The sequence below is a fragment of the Balaenoptera borealis genome, assembly GCF_965194805.1.
Source record: "Balaenoptera borealis genome assembly, chromosome: 20".
Taxonomy (NCBI): Eukaryota; Metazoa; Chordata; class Mammalia; order Artiodactyla; family Balaenopteridae; genus Balaenoptera; species Balaenoptera borealis.
The window spans coordinates 16,887,521-16,906,645 of NC_138879.1; the positions used below are offsets into that span (position 1 = coordinate 16,887,521).

Here is a 19,125-nt window from a genome sequence, read left to right on the forward strand (position 1 = left end):
TGTTTTCTTAATTTATATACAACAATCTTTGCCACACTGTAGTCAAAGAGAATTAGATTTAACCTACATGGTTTAATTATGAAGAAAAAACACACATAAGCAAATTATTAGACCATGTCTTATATTTCATGAATAATGACAGTGTCCTTTTATTAAGCATGTCCTTCCAGTTATTTTCCTAATGTGTGAGGTCATCACTGTCTATGCAGAAACAGAGGTCCGAAATGAAATATACCATCAATTAACTTTAATACAAAAATTTTAATTTGGGTAGTAAAATAGCAGCTATCTATATTTTTTAACTTGGAAAGTGCAGAAAGGAAGAAAATAAATCACTCATAGTCCCATTGTCCAATCACAATTGTTTTTTACATTTTGGTGTGTTTTAATTTAATTGCTTTGCTATACTTAAAAAAATAAAACTATAAAGTAAAATTTATATTTATATATGTATATATATACATGTATACATATACTATCCTGTGATTTGAATATTATGAGGATATGATATTCAATTAAGTGGATATGTTTTAGTTTTCGTAACCATCACTTTAAAATAGGACTTTTAGTTTGCTTCTAATTCATCACCGGTAAAGTAATCCTGTAGAGGACAACTTTGTACATAAATGTTCTCTATATTTAAAATTATTTTCCTAAGATAAGGGTTATTTATTGTAAAAAACAGTTCCAACCATTCAGAATTGTGAAAAGCGAAGGTGTTTCACGTATACCTTCTTGTTTCACCTCAGTGGTAACTACTATTAATTTAGTGTGTATCTTTTTTATTAAAAACTTACTCTACATGCTATTTTATTTCTTTTTTAAAACTTAGTTCTATATTGTGGACATTTCCCTTGTCAGTACAAACAGAGGTACCTTGACCTTTCAAGTGGCTGCATAGTTGTGATACTTTTAACCATGCTCCTATTCACGGCATTTATTTAGCTTTAGATTGTGATTTTTTTTTTCTATTACAAATAATTCTTTACTGAATATCTCTATGATGGTCTTAATAATAGCTGACATTTATTATTTACTCTATATCAAGTAAATGAGAATACTTCATTTAATTCTCTTGTGTATGTTTGGGTGGTTGTGCCTTTATTCCTATGTCCTCCTGTTTCCATTCCTGCCCATAGGGAGAGTAGAACTTTAGATCAAATTCCCTTGCGTCTTAGTGGAAGAATTATTACAGGGAAAACAAACAATCTTACTTTTCTCAGGAGGAAGAATTGCCAATCTGATGGTTAGTATGGGACATTCATGCCAGGAGTTGTAGGTTTTATACTTCCTCTTTTCACATCCTGTGCCCGGGACTAGCAGGCCAATATGGTCAGCAACCTTAGACTGGCCTTTAGAGGTAGACCTGGCCATTCTCCTAGTTCTGTTTATTCCTACAGCTGGGATGAGGACTGGTTGGGGAGAGAACCGAATCTGTTCTGCAGACCTAGTTAGCTCTCTTTTCCAGTAGGCCTACCTGAGTACAGATGTACCAAGGTCTAGGTCTTTGTTGCATGAGTGTATGTACCCTGTACCTAAACTATGTTTTCTAGTTTGAACATTTATACTGTCTTTACATGGGAATTGTTGGTGATTGCCCAGCCATTAAAAAATCAGACCATCACTTCTCCACTTTATTGAGGTATAACCTATATACAATAAAATACAATCCAGATATAGAACATTTCTATTATCTCAAAAAATTACTTCATGTTTTTCTGCTGTTCATTTCACCCCGGCCCCAGGCAATCACTGATTTTGTGTGTGTGTGTGTGGTTGTTACTCTAGATTAATTTTGCCTTTTCTAGGATTTCATCTAATTACAAGGTGATGCAAAAAAGAGTTCATCCTATATTATATAAGCATCTGGCTTTACTTGGCATTATGTTTTTGAGGTTTGCTCACGTTGTTGCATATCTCAGTAGGTAGTTTCTTTTTAATTGCTGGGTAGTGTTCCATTGTATGGCTGTACCACAATTTGTTTATCCATTCAACTGTTGGTAGATCTTCGTGTTATTTCAGTTTTTGACTATTATGAATAAAGTTGCTATGACCGTTTGTGTACCAGTCGTCATGTGGCTGTATGTTTTCATTTCTCTTTACTTAAAACCTAGGGGTAGATCTGCTGGGTCACGTTAACCTTATAAGAAACTGCATCACTTCTTTGCCACCATTTAGTGCTGTCAGCCTTTTATATTTTCCTTTGTGTTTTTTTTTTCCCCTCAAAAAACCAAAATGGGAGCTCAGTTGTTTTTTCTTTTTCAATATGTTTGTAAAGGAATTTTAAGGCCCTAAGGGATGTCACCTATGTGAATAGTTACTGATTTGAGATGGATAATGTGAAGGGTATCCCTACATGCTCTTTGCAAGATTACTATAGGACATACAAATTTAGCTTATTTCTATCCATCACTTCTAGTCCCACAGGACTTCACAATTTTAATAGAAATTATTATTTCAGGAGTTTATAGCAGAGTGGTTCCATAGGCCTGAAGACATGGATTACTGATGGCCTTTCTCACACTGCTCTAGACTAGCACCATCTAATGAAACTTTCTTCAGTGACAGCTGATAGCCACATGTGGCACTGGAAATGTGACTAGTGCACCTGAAGAACTGAATTTTAAAATTTTAATTAGTTTTAATTTTAATAACCATATATGTCTAGTGGTTACTTTATTGAATAATGCAGTTCTAAAATGTTATTTTTCAGGAAGCACAAAATTGAGTGAGACTTGTTAGCTGAGCTGGCTCTGGGGCAAGTTCATATATTCTGTCCTACTTCCCTTTCCTGTGGGGGAATTTGTGTCTCTAGAGAGATGTAACCTAGGCCTGAAGCACCACAGAGAAGACCAATGGATTCATGAGTGTTGCAGTTATCTGTAATGAGGTCTTATAATCAGGTACTACACACTTTGGTTTTTTCTATTTATTTTGCCCTACTGAGTTCTTTGGTAAACAATAAAGCATATATTTTAAAAATCCAATTTTTAAAGTGGACCTTTGGATGAAAGTATGTTATTTAAATTTGAAAACTATGCAGTGATGCCCAGAGGAGTCCTGGTTACCTGCCCCCACCACCGCCCAATTTTTTTTTTTTTTTTTTTGATGGAAAGAAGCCAGTTCTCTTTCTGCACTTTAAAGGCTCTCACATAAGTAATGATATAACTTTTTATTTTCCTTTGGCATAAGGATTATATATTTAAAAAAATTTTTAATATTTATTGATTGAGTCATTTAAAAACAACATTAAAGCCCATTACAGGTTATCATGAAGAACGTATCTTTAAGCAGAGGCTGACACACCATTGTAAAGCAATTATACTCCAATAAAGATGTTAAACAAAAAAAAAGAACCTACCTTTATGAAAAGATAACTATAGTTTCCAAGGCAAAAAAAAAAAAAATAGTGAGTGGCACTGTTTTACATTTTTGCAAATCTCTGACTTAGAAGACAGCTGTATTCTCACACATCTGCATCTGCATTCAATCTGTTGTCTCATGCAGATATGTAGTTGGAAAAGAAAGGAGTATTTTTAAAATTTTCACTGGAGTATAGTTGCTTTACAATGTTTTAGTTTCTGCTGTACAGCGAAGTGAATCAGCTATACGTACACATATATCCCCTCTTTTTTGGATTTCCTTCCCATTTAGGTCACCAAAGAGCATTGAGTAGAGTTCCCTGTGCTAAACAGTAGTTTCTCATTAGTTATCTATTTTATATATAGTATCAATAGTGTATATATGTCAATCCTAATCTCCCAATTCATCCCACCCAACCCCCCTTCCCCCTTGGTATCCATACGTTTGTTCTCTATGTCTGTGTCTCTGTTTCTACTTTGCAAATAAGATCGTCTATATCGGGCTTCCCTGGTGGTGCAGTGGTTAAGAGTCCGCCTGCCAGTACAGGGGACATGGGTTCAAGCCCTGGTCTGGGAAGATCCCGTATGCCGTGGAGTAAGTAAGCCCGTGCGCCACAACTACTGAACCTGCGCTCTAGAGCCCGTGAGCCACAACTACGGAGCCCACGTGCCACAACTACTGAAGCCTGTGCACCTAAAGCCTGTGCTCCACAACAAGAGAAGCCACTGCAGTGAGCAGCCTGCGCACCGCAATGGAGAGTAACCCCTGCTCCCTGCAGCTAGAGACAGCCGCACACAGCAACGAAGAACCAAAGCAGCCAAAAATAAATAAATAAATTTACTTAAAAAAAAAAAAAGATCATCTATACCATTTTTCTAGATTCCACGTATATGTGTTAATACGATATTTGTTTTTCTCTTTGTGACTTACTTCACTCTGTATGACACTCTTTAGGTCCATCCATGTCTCTGCAGATGATCCAATTTCATTCCTTTTTATGGTTGAGTAATATTCCATTGTATATATGTACCATATCTTCTTTATCCATTCCTCTGTTGATGGACATTTAGGTTGCTTCCATGTCCTGGCTATCGTAAATAGTGCTGTAATGAACATTGGGGTGCATGTGTCTTTTGAATTATGGTTTTCTCTGGGTATATGCCCAGTAGTGGGATTGCTGGGTCATAAGGTAGTTCTATTTTTAGTGTTTTAAGGAACCTGCATAGTGGCTGTATCAATTTACGTTCCCACCAACAGTGCAAGAGGGTTCAAAGTAATGATATAATTACTTCTGCTGAAGTTTCCATTAAAGATTTGTTGAGATTTTCATTCTTTTGCATAGCAATGAGTTAATAATTTTTTACATTTCAAGTTGTTAATGGAAACATTTTATAGCCTTCAGACAGTTAAATATTCTAGTACCTCAGATAACTAAACTTATATAAATTTGCCTGTCAGTTTTGTATTTTCATTTCATAATAGCTATGTGGCCGTTGTGGCTGGGCTTTTATCATTGTTTCCTAGAGGCAAGGTCAGTGTTAGAAAAATTGTGGAATTTTCCCTTGGCAGTATTGTGATAAGTAAACAGCTACTATTTATAGGGTCTTATATTTTGATGAGAAAATGAGATACCCTGCTTGGCTTACCATAAAAACACAGATGCTTCTAGATTCCAGTAGGGAGGCTTTTTGCTCACAGCATCTGTTTTAGTTGGCCAGCCAGATGACTTTTACAGATTTTTTCACTCTTTTTTTAAAGGACACCAACTCTTTGACAAGTAAACAAGTTTACAAATGAAAAGGTTAACTTAGCATTTTGTAAATTTTTAAATAACTTTGGCTATATCAATTCTGTGTAATTTTGAACTATTAGATAATTTTATTTAAATTATATCACTTCCTAAATAACCTTGAAATGTCCTTTGTGTCCATGTTCTTTGAATTGTTTATTCTGCAGTTGGGATAGATTGTATTGACCTGTAAGTTCATTTATTCAACAACTGTTTAATGAGCACTGGCTGTGTGCCATGCCCTTTCTTAGCCCTGGGAACCACAGATCCGAGCAAGATGTAGTCTCAGTCCTTGAGAACCTTATGTCTTTTATGCAGTGTAAACAGACAATAAAAATACAGTTAAGTTCTTCCATTTGACCTTTATCTCACAGGAGGAAAAGATATCTAGGAAGATCTTCTAGAAAATGTAATGTCTGAGCTGAGAAATTGTAGAATAAGTAGGAGTTGGCTGGACAAGGGGCTCAGAGTTAGGGAAGAGAGGAATATAAGAGAAAGAAGTGGGACTTCCCTGGTGGTGCAGTGGTTAAGAATCCGCCTGCCAATGCAGGGCACACGGGTTCGAGCCCTGGTCCAGGAAGATCCCACATGCCGTGGAGCAACTAAGCCCGTGTGCCACAACTACTGAGCCTGTGCTCTAGAGCCTGCGAGCCGCAACTACTGAAGCCCACACACCTAGAGGCTGTGCTCTGCAACAAGAGAAGCCACCGCAATGAGAAGCCCGCGCACCACAACGAAGAGTAGCCCCCGCTCGCCACAATTAGAGAAAGCCCGAGCACAGCAACGAAGACCCAATGCAGCCCAAAATAAATAAATTTATAGGATTAAAAAAAAAAGAACTTGAATGTCGTAGAAAGGAGTTCTGGATTTTGCAGGGCCTCAGGGTTAAAATATTGGAAAAAAAAAAAAAGAGAGAAAGAAGCTTGTAGGTGACAGAGAGAGACCCCAGGGTAAGAGGGAAACAAAGTTCTGCACATTTTGGTCAGGTGGCTGGTCAGACAGTGACCATGGGCAAAAATACTGTCCCATTCGGAAAGCAAACTTATGACCTAGACCTTATTTGTGTCATGTTCTAAATTAGTGATTTCATAGATCTCATACACAAAAAATGTTTTGATCCTATATCCCCAGTATATATACCTATTTATTTTTAAGTGATACACTAATACTTTATATACATAGTAAAACATACACAAAAAAGAAAAAGGATGAGCTAAAGATGAACTGTAGAAAATTCTCTTAATTTTATTTATTAATAATACAGAAAGCAAAGTGATGCTTTACTGTTCTTTAAAATCTTGGTTTAATATTTTGTGATACAACTGTTCAGAGGTCTATTTCTAAATTCAGGTTTTTGTTTTTTTTTAATAAGCAGATATTCATTTTTAATTATTATTTATTTATTGGCTGTGTTGGGTTTTCGTTTCTGTATGAGGGCTTTCTCCAGTTGCGGCAAGCGGGGGCCACTCTTCATCGCGGTGCGTGGGCCTCTCACTATCGTGGCCTCTCTTGTTGCGGAGCACAGACTCCAGACGCGCAGGCTCAGTAGTTGTGGCTCACGGGCCTAGTTGCTCGGTGGCATGTGGGATCTTCCCAGACCAGGGCTCGAACCCGTGTCCCCTGCATCGGCAGGCAGATTCTCAACCACTGCGCCACCAGGGAAGCCCTAAATTCAGGGTTTTTTTAAAAAAAAATTTTATTTATTTATTTTTGGCTGTGTTGGGTCTTCGTTGCTGCGTGCAGGCTTTCTCTAGTTGCGTCGAGCGGGGATACTCTTCATCGCAGTGTGCAGGCTTCTCATTGCGGTGTCTTCTCTTGTTGCGGAGCACGGGCTCTAGGCACATGGGCTTCAGTAGTTGTGCCACGCGGGCTCAGTAGTTGTGGCTCGTGGTCTCTAGAGCACAGGCTCAGTAATGGTGGCTCATGGGCTTAGTTGCTCTGTGGCATGTGGGATCTTCTCAGAGCAGGGCTCGAACCCATGCCCCCTGCATTGGCAGACGTATTCCTAACCACTGTGCCACCAGGGAAGCCCTAAATTTAGGGTTTTTTTGTTACTTGATTTTAATGGCCATCAAAGCATAGATAAGAATGGGGGGAATTTAGCTGTACTTTTGAAATTCCCCCAGATTATCTACCATTTATGGAAATGTTTTATTGAAATGTATGAAATGTGGTTGGTAAATTTCCATCTATTAGTTTTTCTTGCAGACTAATCAGAATGTATTGTACTTTTATAGTACTAATAAACGGGTTCAAAAATCATTGAAAAATCATGTGGATGATTTTTTTAAAGATTAGAAAATTTTGTTTCGAACTTTTTAAAGCATGCAGATATGAGAGTTTTTATTTTTTGCTTGTTTTTAGGTAATATACATTGTTTTCAATAGCAGAATCGCTTAGCAATGGAAATGTTTCTAAGTAACCATTTTTGAAATGCTCTATTCATTAGCACAAGGTATTTTTTACTTTTTGTTTTTGTTCATTTTTATCTTGTAGGAGCAAAGTGAATTTTTCTTTTCTTTTTCTTTCTTCTTTTTCTTCTTTTTTTAATATCTTCTTGGTAGCACTTTACCTTTTGGTAACCAGTGAATCCCTATATGGTTTACAAAAAAAAAAAAAAAAAAAAGATTTGACACTGCTTCCTGGCTTTTTACAGAGTGTAGGAAAGATTCTATATTGTAAGGATCTTGTTTTGATAAAGTTGACCTCTGACATCCTGAAGGACATGTGCACACCTTTGGCTCTGACTTATATGCAGCAACAGTTTACCTGTGAATGAAACAGTGAACAACTTTCACTTAATGTGCTGTCTTTGTAACTTTATTCTGGAATTATTCTTTTTATTCCAGTCAAAACAGCCATTCCATCAGTGGTTACAGTTTTCCCATAAAGCGTATTGTTTCATTTATAGTTTAGGCTGTATCTTTTTCAGTACATCTTTTCTTTAGTGACTCGCAAAATTGTAGTTCTTGGTGTGTTTTGCAATTACCTAGCAAATCTTCTAAGATGAAAGAAATAACTATATTTTGATTCAACTATATAGCAGACCTCCTACACTTTATAATATGTCCTGATATCTTCAGCTCTTTAGAGTTTTCTAAGAGATTTTGGCTATATTTACCAATAAAAGCATACTAGTTTGTCACCATTTTATTTTCCGTGTATCATTTTAGTCATTTTTACTGTGGGTCATAGCTTCTTGTCTTTTCTCTCAGGAAACCTTAGCAGTTTCAACAGTTATTTAACTTTAATACAATGTTGTGAATTGCTAGATTCAATAGGATGTGACTTTAAAATAGGTGGAAAAATTAGAGAAGTTTATCTCTTGCTGTGAATACTGAATTTTTAAAGGCCTGGCAGATTATGAAGTCTTTATTAGTGTCATTAGGTTACATCTTAAGGCAGAATATACACTTAGCATGGGGTTCATCTTTAATAAAAATGGGTATAAATAAATATAAATAGAAGAACTGATATTTTCTTCTTATACCCCAAAGGATTATCCTGCAAACCCTTCAGGTGCACATATCCCACTTTAGAGACCACTGCTCTGAACAACTGGGGTAGCTGTATTGAAACTAGCCTTTTATTAAAAACAAAAGCAAGGCAAAGAGTAATTTATTTTCCTCTATAAATTTGTATTTGGGAGACAAATTTAAGAAGAATAAGCTTTGGCTTTAGGTTTGAAGAGTGAGTATGTTAGTCATAAACAGACTATGAGTGTCATATTTCAATAACTAGGAAACCCTAGGGGATGGTGGAAGGATTATTGGTTACATACATTATATGAAGGAATGTTTTACTAGTAGCTGTTGATCAATGTTGATCAAAAGGACTGTTAATTGCTATTTTATTTTAAATATACCTGTAATTATTTTTGTTGGGAGGTATTTGGAAGATAGCTTTTCTTAGTCTGTAGGAGAAATGGTTCGTAGCCACTTGAGATCTCTTATGAGATACTTTTTCACGATATACTTTATCAAATGTATTGAATTTACATCATTGCATTTTTATGTCAAAATCTTTTTTTTTTTTTTTTTTTGGGAGAAATGGAAAACTAACTCAAATAAGCTTGAGCAAAAAAAGAGTTTATTGACTCAGCCAACTTTCAGAACTGGTCTCAAGGGTTTTAACTTCGTTGTCGGGTCTGAGTCTCAAGGTGTCTGTTTGTCTGTGTCTCTGTCACCTTTGCTTTCTCTGCGATAGTTTTCTTCTTTTAGAGCAGAAAGGCTTCCTTCGTGTGGTGGTGATGCGAGGGAGAGTGCCTTTCTTCTAGCGCCTGTCTATATAAAGTCCCATGGATGGGATAGTACTCTGTGTGATTGCACGTGTGCTGTGATTGGCAGGCCCACAAAAGCACATGGAATGGGGAGGGAGCAGTTTCCGAAAGGCAGGGTTTACTGTTACCACAGAGTAAGGGGTGCTGGGGGTCAAAAACAGTAAGCGTTTACTACAGGTGATGGGGAATAGAGGACAGGGAAGCATAAAATATTCTTTAAGAAAATAAAAGGTGACTTAATTTTATTTTCCTAATCATTGATTCTTACAGAGTATGCAAGCTGCAAGATGTCCTACAGATGAATTATCTTTAACTAACTGTGCAGTTGTGAATGAAAAGGATTTCCAGTCTGGCCAGTGAGTATCTGACTTTGTTTTCTTCTAACCTGCTAAATGGTATTTTAGAAACTTCTGGAGAGTCCTTATTTAATTAATTAATTAATTTTTGGAAACGTTTGAGTATAATTTTTTAATTCCTCTTGCTGAATTGGAAAATGGGAGATGAGAGTCATGTATTTACTGTATCAAATTTTGATAAATATAATGTTTTCTAAATGATACATAGTTTTTTATATATAACTTTATTTTTCCACTGGTTTTCTTAGCAGAACTAAACATACTGGATATATGAATCATATATAGCATAGTCATTAGGTTTTTGGCTTTGGGTCAGATTGTCTGAGTTTGGATCCTGGTTCTGCCAATTATAAACTGGGTGACCATGGGTAAGTTATTTACCCTGACTGTGCCTCAGTGTCCTAATCTGTAAAATGGGGATGATGGTACTATCTTCCTCAGGGTGTTTGTGAATATTGAGTTACACAAATAAAGCACTTAGAACAGAGTCTACCACATTAATAAGTCCTCAATAAATATTAGCTGTTTTGATCATTATTACTATGATAATCCAAGAGACATGAAAATTGGAAGATGCACAATTGTAGAATCTTTACAAGCATTTTTCACTGTCATTTATTTTAACTGATTCACATCACCCATTGGCAGAACTTCTAAATACCCTGCTACCAAGTTCATTGCCATCCATGTGCTTCTAAGGTTGGTGGAGATAAGGACATGAAGGGGCTGTTCCAGAAGGCAAACTAGGGAAATGAGGAAGGAAGTGGGATTTTAACTGAGCCTTTTTCTGTTTCTAAAGCTATCTGAGAAATACATGAGTTTCACAGGGTTAGAATTGCTAATCATCTGTGGTTTTCCGCTTCAGAGTAAAGGGCTATACTACATAATTGTATTAACATTGTTTCCAGTCCTAAAAATTCTGTGATTCTAAGTTGAACATAGAACTTTCTACATATATACTGGACTACAGACGATCAGTGTGAGAATTTGCTTATGGAATTCTTTTACGTGTTAGATGTTCACTGTACACATGAGGGGGTTACTTAAAGTATAGTAGATATAAGGAACTTGTGTCCTACTGACAAAATGATATGTATAGAAACATTAACCATTAATATTTTAAAAATTATAGCACTCTAAAAGATAATTTTTAAAAAGATAGTGCTATTGTAGCAGAGTGTGAAGCTTCTATCTCACACACAGTCCTTGGTAGTTTCTTGGTGTAGGAGATGATCATGAGATAACTATAGTTCATCTGTTTACAGGTAACTTCTGAGCAGGGTGAATTAGCACAAAATGCTTTGAAATAGTAAATATTGATATCTATATGGAAGCTGATATATTTTGGGAAAATTTTTTCATTTTTACCACCTTTTTAATTTTACAGGCTGTTACTATTTCAACCTGTTGTGGGAATCTGCAAAGAGATGTAATGAATAGTCCTAAAAACTAACTTTTTTTTTGACTGCTATATCCTGGCTTTATTCTATCTTTGGTTCTCCTTCCTTTAGTCTAGTTAGGATGTGAAATAAGTCTCAGGAGAGGAAATTCATCTAATTTTTACTTACTATCAAGTAAATCACTGTCTTCAGTTTTATGTAAACTGGAAATGTAATGACATTGATGTTTTGGATGGTATGTACTCTCTTGAAATTGGTCCTGATTCTGCTTGATGTCTGTTTGGCCTGAGGTGGTCCTTATTCCTGGAAAACATTTTGAATTGCGGACAGTTTTTGGAAATGAAATTTGTGGTCCTGTTTCTTCAGGACTCATATAATGCCATGTTTCCACCCAGTACTCATCAAGCATTGTTTGTTGAAAATGAGCACATTTGGAATTGATGTTCTTTATTTCCTTTGACGTGGAGTATTGACTGTGTTTCTGTCTTTTAGGCACGTGATGGTGAGGACCTCCCCCAACCACAGGTACACATTTACACTGAGGACCCACCCATCTGTGGTTCCAGGGAGCATTGCATTCAGCTTACCTCAGGTAACTCAGGAATTTATTCTCTTCTATTCTTTTTTTTTTTTTTTTTTTTTATTCTCTTCTATTCTTGGAAGTCGTAAAAGAATCAATTCATTTAAAGCAAGCTGTGTCACGCTGTAACTGTATTGATTCATATTGAGGAAAACCATCTAGGTATTATGTAAGGAATTTAAAGATATATTCTTAATTGCCAGTTTTTACTATGTCTGCCTTTTATTGCCTTGACTTTTTCCCCCTAATTTAAAAGAATTCTGCAGTGATATCAGCTATCAAAGTGTCAAGTTATTTTAATGTTAGCTCACAGGGTAACGGAAAATGTATAAAATATATAAAAATGGCATTTACTTCTAAAATTGACATCTAATAGTGATTTTAAAATGCAATGATGTCAGACTAAAGAATATGATATGAGTAGCTGTTATCTCAAATTACAACCTAACTTGCTGGGCTTCTGTAATAAGTGAAAGGATTATGATTACATTTATAACTGTTGGTGGATTCTGTGGAGGGGAAATTGCCTAGCACTATTGCAGGCACATAATACATAATGTAGGAGCATCGCCAGTAGGAGTCTGTATCCTTTCCTCCCTTGTCACCTGACTCATGCTGCTGGTCCCCAGTCCTAAACAATGCAAATGCAACCTTTACCTCCTTGTAGTATGCTAATAAGCATTGATTTCTGCCCTCCCACACCTGGAGGTTTAAGGAAGGAGATCAAACACTTGTTAGGGAACTATTAAAGATCTCTTGAATCCCTCAAAAATTATGGGAAATGTTCACTCACTGTTCCCTTTTTCTCTGTTCAGATGCCTCTCCAATATCAGGACTACCTTTCGCATTTGCTTCTTATAGATCAAAGGTTTGGAGTATTCTAGGATTAACCAGCTTTTACAGAGCTGCATTTGAGATTCTGCTGGCCAGAAATGGGGTTTCTAACTATTTTTCCTTGTCTCTGCTTTAAAAAAATTTTCCCAACATTTACTATAGGCCAAGTGCTATTCTAAGTGCTTTTGCCTGTGTTCACTCATTTAATTCTCTTAACAACCCCAAATGATAGATGCCGTTATTATCGTCCTTGAGGCTGTCTCTGGGTATAGAACCTAAATGTGGCTGCTTTGTGACCCAAAGTCTGGGCTTAACCAGTATGCTACTAAATTTCCAGTTGGCCAGAAGTGGGATGGGGTACTACAGAAAAGAGAGGTGAAGGGTGGAGAGGTGGTGAGAAAGCTGGAAGGTAGAGCACTTGTTCCACATATTCAAAACACAGCATCTTCTTAACTACCCACCACAAAATCCACAAAGTTCAGATGAGTAGACAAACTTTTGATTTCCAGTCAAAAATTATTTTTCTCACTGTTCTTTGGAGTTTTGTCAGTAACTGCTAATTTTGAATCTATACCAAGCCAGTCTTGAATTCCTGCCTGAACACAATCCGTCCTGCCTCCGTACATTCTTGCCAGTCGGTACTGGGGAGAAGCTAAAGCCAAATGCCTGACACTCTTTTGGCTAGTACACAAAGAATAGTCATGACCATCTAATGATTTGAATCCCTGCTTGGGTTTCAGTATAGATTATCTGATAAGTTTTAATTTAGTTTTCATGAATTGAACGTCTTTCTTTTTGTGCTACTGTATCAAACACTATAACTATCCACAGTACATTTAGAACACTGGAATATCTGATACTATGAAGTCTTTCAGGAGCATTATATTATGCAAAGGAGCATCCTATTCAGTGGTGCCAGCTTTACTGTAAAAAGGCAAGCTTTATATGTTTTGAGGATAGATGTTCAGGCATAAATAAACTATAGCATATGTTTCCTAGGGCAGCTGTAACAAAGTACCAAAAACTGGGTGGCTTAAAACAGCAGAAATGTATTCCCTCACAGTTCTGAAGGCTGGAAGTCTGAAGTCAAGGTGTCAGCAGGGCCAGGCTCTCTCTGAAGGCACTAGGGAAAAATCTGTTCCGTGCTTAGCTTCTGGTGTTGCGGACAATCCTTGATGTTCATTGACTGGTAGATATATCACTTCAGTCTCTGCCTTCATTGTCACATGACTTTCTCCCTGTGTGCTGTGTGTCCTTTTCTTATAAGGAAGCCATATTGGCTTAGGGTCTACCTTAATTCGATATGACCTCATCTTACCTTGATATCATCTGCAAAGACCCTATTTCCAAATATGGTCACATTCACAGGTGTTGGGGGCTAAGACTTCAACATATCTTTTTGTGGGACACAATTCAACACTTAACTACCATGTTTTGGTCTTGGAATGTGTTAATGAAATTCAAAGAAATCCTCTTTTCCTCATTTCTCTAATTTTGATTGATTTGGTGTTAAGTGTCTTTTTTTCTCTCTTTTTTATTTTACAGCGAAAATGGGCTGGACTTTCTATTGGGCAAGAAATAGAAGGTAAGTATATTTTTTAGCTACCTGAGGTAGATTTTCTTTATGATTTTCTCATAGTTATGGAGATCTGTACAATTTTCTGTTACTTGTTGTCAGGCCATTACACTTTCATCCATATTACAGTTAGGTCTATGAGAATGGAAAGTAAATAGTTATGAAACCTACCTCTTTATCTACTTGTTATTCTATCTGGAAATTACAATCTAGTAGGGAAAGGAATATCCACATGTTCATAGCTCACAGAAGATGTACAAGGTAAATTTGTGCACAAATATTACCTTTAGGAGCTCTGTGTAGAAGTGCTAAGACGGAACAGGAGTGGATGAATTGATTGGAAAATTAGCCAGAGAAATCTTTCTAGGCACTGGCATTTTGAGCATGATTATGAAGTAGGGGAAAAGCATGACATGATAGAGACAAGGAAGAAAGACTCTTAAGATGAGACATAATATAAATAAAAGGCATTGAGTTGGAAGCAAGCAAATCATAGGCAGTGCTCATAAGTATGTTTGGCTGAAAGGATTTGCCTGAATGGATTGTATTAAGTGATGAGAGTAGAGTATGAAGTTAGTGGAGGGCCTAGAAGTACATACTGAGATTTTTGGATTTTACACAAAGACACTTAGAGCTCCTGAGAATTTCTGAACGAGCCCAACAAAATCCTACCTTTAGAAAAGAATTCTAATACCATTGTGGAGTCTAGTGAGGAGTGAGGAGAATTCAGGAGCGAAGGAAAATAGCTGGGAGGTTATTTGACTTACCTAGAATTAAGCTGGATAGGACTTTGTGAAATTATGGCTATGGAAAATTTTTTTAAAAGTCGAAGTTATGTTGAAGAGGAATAATTGGTATTACATGGTGATTCCATTTTACTGTATACTGAGATGTTTCCTAATGTCTTTGTTTGGAAAGATAAATCTGATTTAGGGTAAGGAGAAGAAAGGGTGACAGTACTTAAGAAAACAATGTACTTTTTAAAATGAAATGTGTTATAAAGTCATCATAGTTCATTAGGGAAGGGCATGGAAGGCAATTTATGACTTCAGGGGGAAAAAAAGACTAAACCACTTGTGGTTTATAAACTAAGGAGTAATAAGTAAAACCTGGAATTGTTTCTTAGTCATTGTGGCAAAGTTGGGAAAATGGAGTATGAGTCTTTTTGTCAGGTAATTTCATGTCAACTTAATGGGTTCAGTAGGGGGAGAAAAGAAAATGCAAGTGTAATTAAGTCAGCTTTTTTTTCTGCTAGCTTCTAAGACCTAAAAAAAAATCATATTTATGGAAATGTTACAAAAATAATACAGAGAATTCCTATGTACTACTTTTACCCAGATTCACTAACTGTCATTTTTTAAAATCATTTTTTCTCTCTCTCCTTACTCTCTCTCTCTCCACACACACACACACACACACACACACACGCACCTGCACACACCCATTTTTTTCCTGAACATTTGAGATTACGTTGCAGAAATCATTCCTCTTTACCTCTAATACTTTAGTGTGTGTTTCTTAAGAACAAAGATGTACTCGTAATAGTGATCAAATTCGGGAAATTAAACATTGAAACTTTAATCTACAGTTCATATTCCAATTTTGTTAATTGTCCCAATTATCTCCTTTATAGTATTTTTCCCCTTCAGTGTGGGATCCAGTTCAGGATCGTGTATTGCATTTAGTCGTCATTTCTCTAATCTTCAGGGTTTTCGTTCCTTTCACGATGGTGACATTTTTGAAGAATACATTTATATAATGGGGAGTTGTTGGTCGCAGGGTACAACGTTTCAGTTTTGCAAGATAAATTAGTTCTGGAGATCTAGTTACAGCGTGATGACAACAGTTAACAATACTGTGTTGGACACTTAAAATTTGCTAAGAGGGTAGATCTTAAGTGTTCTCATCACACACATACGCACACACGCACGCACGCACATGGAAAGAAGATGGTTCATGTGCACTGAGAAGGAGATATATTCTCTGTTATCAGGGTGTGGTGTTTGCTGTGTATCCATAAGCTCTACTTTATTGATCATGCTGTTTAGATCTTCTATATTCTTATTTTTGGTCACTTGACCTGTCTTGTACTGAGAATGGTGTGTTAAAATCTACTGTTATTAGTGTTTTTCTACTTTTCCTTGCATCTCCTGTAGTTTCTACTTTACACAGTACTTTCTGTGTTATTTGGTATGTAGATATTCATAACTGTTACATTTTTATTGTGAATTATGCCTTTTTGCATTATAAAGTATCCTGTTTAATCTTGTTTAATGTGTTTTGAATTATATTTTGATATTAGGATCATAATCCCTGCTTTTTTTATTGTTTTTAATTTGCTCAAAATATCTTTCCCCATCTCTTGACTTTTAGCCTTTTTGAGTCACTGTTTTAGATGTGTCTGTTGTATACAACGTAGAGTTGGATTTTGCTTTATGAACTAATTTGAATATCTTTTTCTTTTAATAGGTTTCTTAAGCCCGTTCACAGTTATTGATGTGACTGCTATGTTTGATCTCAATTCCTTCATTTTATGCTTTAGTTGTATTTATGTGGTATGTCCGCTTTGCTATTTTTTTTTATGTTTATTGTTTATTTTTTCTTATTAGTCATCCATTTTATACACATCAGTGTATACATGTCAATCCCAATCTCCCAATTCATCACACCACAACCCTCACCCCCCGCCGCTTTCCCCCCTTGGTGTCCATACGTTTGTTCTCTACATCTGTGTCTCAATTTCTGCTCTGCAAACTGGTTCATCTGTACCATTTTCTAGGTTCCACATATATGCGTTAATATACGATATTTGTTTTGCTCTTTCTGACTTACTTCACTCTGTATGACAGTCTCCAGATGCATCCACATCTCTACAAATGACCCAATTTCGTTCCTTTTTATGGCTGAGTAATATTCCATTGTATATATGTACCACATCTTTATCCATTCATCTGTCAGTGGGCATTTAGGTTGCTTCCATGACCTGGCTATTGTAGATAGTGCTGCAGTGAACATTGGGGTGCATGTGTGTTTTTGAATTATGGTTTTCTCTGGGTATATGCCCAGGAGTGGGATTGCTGGGTCATATGGTAATTCTATTTTTAGTTCTTTAAGGAACCTCCATACTGTTCTCCATAGTGGCTGTATCAATTTACATTCCCACCAATAGTGCAAGAGGGTTCCCTTTTCTCCACACCCTCTCCAGCATTTGTTGTTTGCAGATTTTCTGATGATGCCCATTCTAACTGGTGAGAGGTGATACCTCATTGTAGTTTTGATTTGCATTTCTCTAATAATTAGTGATGTGCTTCTTGGCCATCTGTATGTCTTCTTTGGAGAAATGTCTATTTAGGTCTTCTGCCCATTTTTGGATTGGGTTGTTTGTTTTTTTAATAGTGAGCTGCATGAGGTGTTTATATATTTTGGAGATGAATCCTCTGTCCGATGATTCATTTGCAAATATTTTCTCCCATTCTGAGCGTTGTCTTTTTGTCTTGTATATCGTTTCCTTTGCTGTGCAAAAGCTTTGAAGTTTCATTAGGTCCCACTTGTTTATTTTTGTTTTTATTTCCATTACTCTAGGAGGTGGATCAAAAAAGATCTTGCTGTGATTTATGTCAAAGAGTGTTCTTCCTATGTTTTCCTCTAAGAGTTTTATAGTGTCCAGTCTTATATTTAGGTCTCTAATCCATTTTGAGTTTATTTTTGTGTTTGGTGTTAGGGAGTATTCTAATTTCATTCTTTTACATGTAGCTGTCCAGTTTTCCCAGCACCACTTATTGAAAAGACTCTCTTTTCTCCATTGTATATCCTTGCCTCCTTTGTCATGAGATTAGTTGACCATAGGTGCATGGGTTTATCTCTGGGCTTTCTATCCTGTTCCATTGATCTGTATTTCTGTTTTTGTGCCAGTACCATATTGTCTTGATTACTGTAGCTTTGTAGTATAGTCTGAAGTCAGGGCGTCTGATTCCTCCAGCTCCTTTTTTTTCCCTCAAAACTGCTTTGGCTATTCAGGATCTTTTGTGTCTCCATACAAATTTTAAGATTTTCTGTTCTAGTTCTGTAAAAGATGCCACTGGTAATTTGATAGGGATTGCATTGAATCTGTAGATTGCTTTGGGTAGTATAGTCATTTTCACAATATTGATTCTTCCAATCCAAGAACATGGTATATCTCTCCATCTGTTGGTATCATCTTTAATTTCTTTCATCAGTGTCTTATAGTTTTCTGCATTACAGGTCTTCTGTCTCCCTAGGTAGGTTTATTCCTAGGTATTTTATTGTTTTTGTTGCAGTGGTAAATGGAACTGTTTGCTTAATTTCTCTTTAAGATTTTTCATCATTAGTGTATAGGAATGCAAGAGATTTCTGTGCATTAATTTTGTATCCTGCATCTTTACCAAATTCATTGATTAGTAGTTTTCTGGTGGCATCTTTAGGATTCTCTATGTATAGTATCATGTCATCTGCATACAGTGACAGTTTTACTTCTTCTTTTCCAATTTGTATTCCTTTTATTTCTTTTTCTTCTCTGATTGCTGTGGCTAGGACTTCCAAAACTATGTTGAATAATAGTGGCTAGAGTGGGCATCCTTGTCTTGTTCCTGATCTTAGAGGAAATGCTTTCAGTTTTTCACCATTGAGACTGATGTTTGCTGTGGGTTTGTCATATATGGCCTCTATTATGTTGAGGTAGGTTCCCTCTATGCCCACTTTCTGGAGAGTTTTTATCATAAATGGGTGTTGAATTTTGTCAAAAGCTTTTTCTGTATCTGTTGAGGTGATCATATGGTTTTTATCCTTGAATTTCTTACTATGGTGTATCACATTGATTGGTTTGTGTATATTGAAGATTCCTTGCATCCCTGGGATAAATCCCACTTGATCATGGTGTATGATCCTTTTAATGCATTGTTGGATTCTGTTTGCTAGTATTTTGTTGAGG

General features: G+C 36.3%; 1 protein-coding gene across 2 annotated transcripts in view; it reads left to right on the forward strand.

Annotated features, from left to right (window-relative positions):
• The window catches only part of NSF (N-ethylmaleimide sensitive factor, vesicle fusing ATPase), a 160,962-nt gene that overhangs the window by 16,960 nt on the left and 124,877 nt on the right, over nt 1–19,125 (forward strand). For both annotated transcript variants that reach the window (XM_082373826.1, XM_082373825.1), the window contains exons 2-4: nt 9,702–9,787; nt 11,680–11,779; nt 14,147–14,186. In XM_082373826.1, coding sequence (XP_082229952.1) covers nt 9,702–9,787; nt 11,680–11,779; nt 14,147–14,186 — 226 coding nt within the window. The remainder of the gene's footprint in view (nt 1–9,701; nt 9,788–11,679; nt 11,780–14,146; nt 14,187–19,125) is intronic.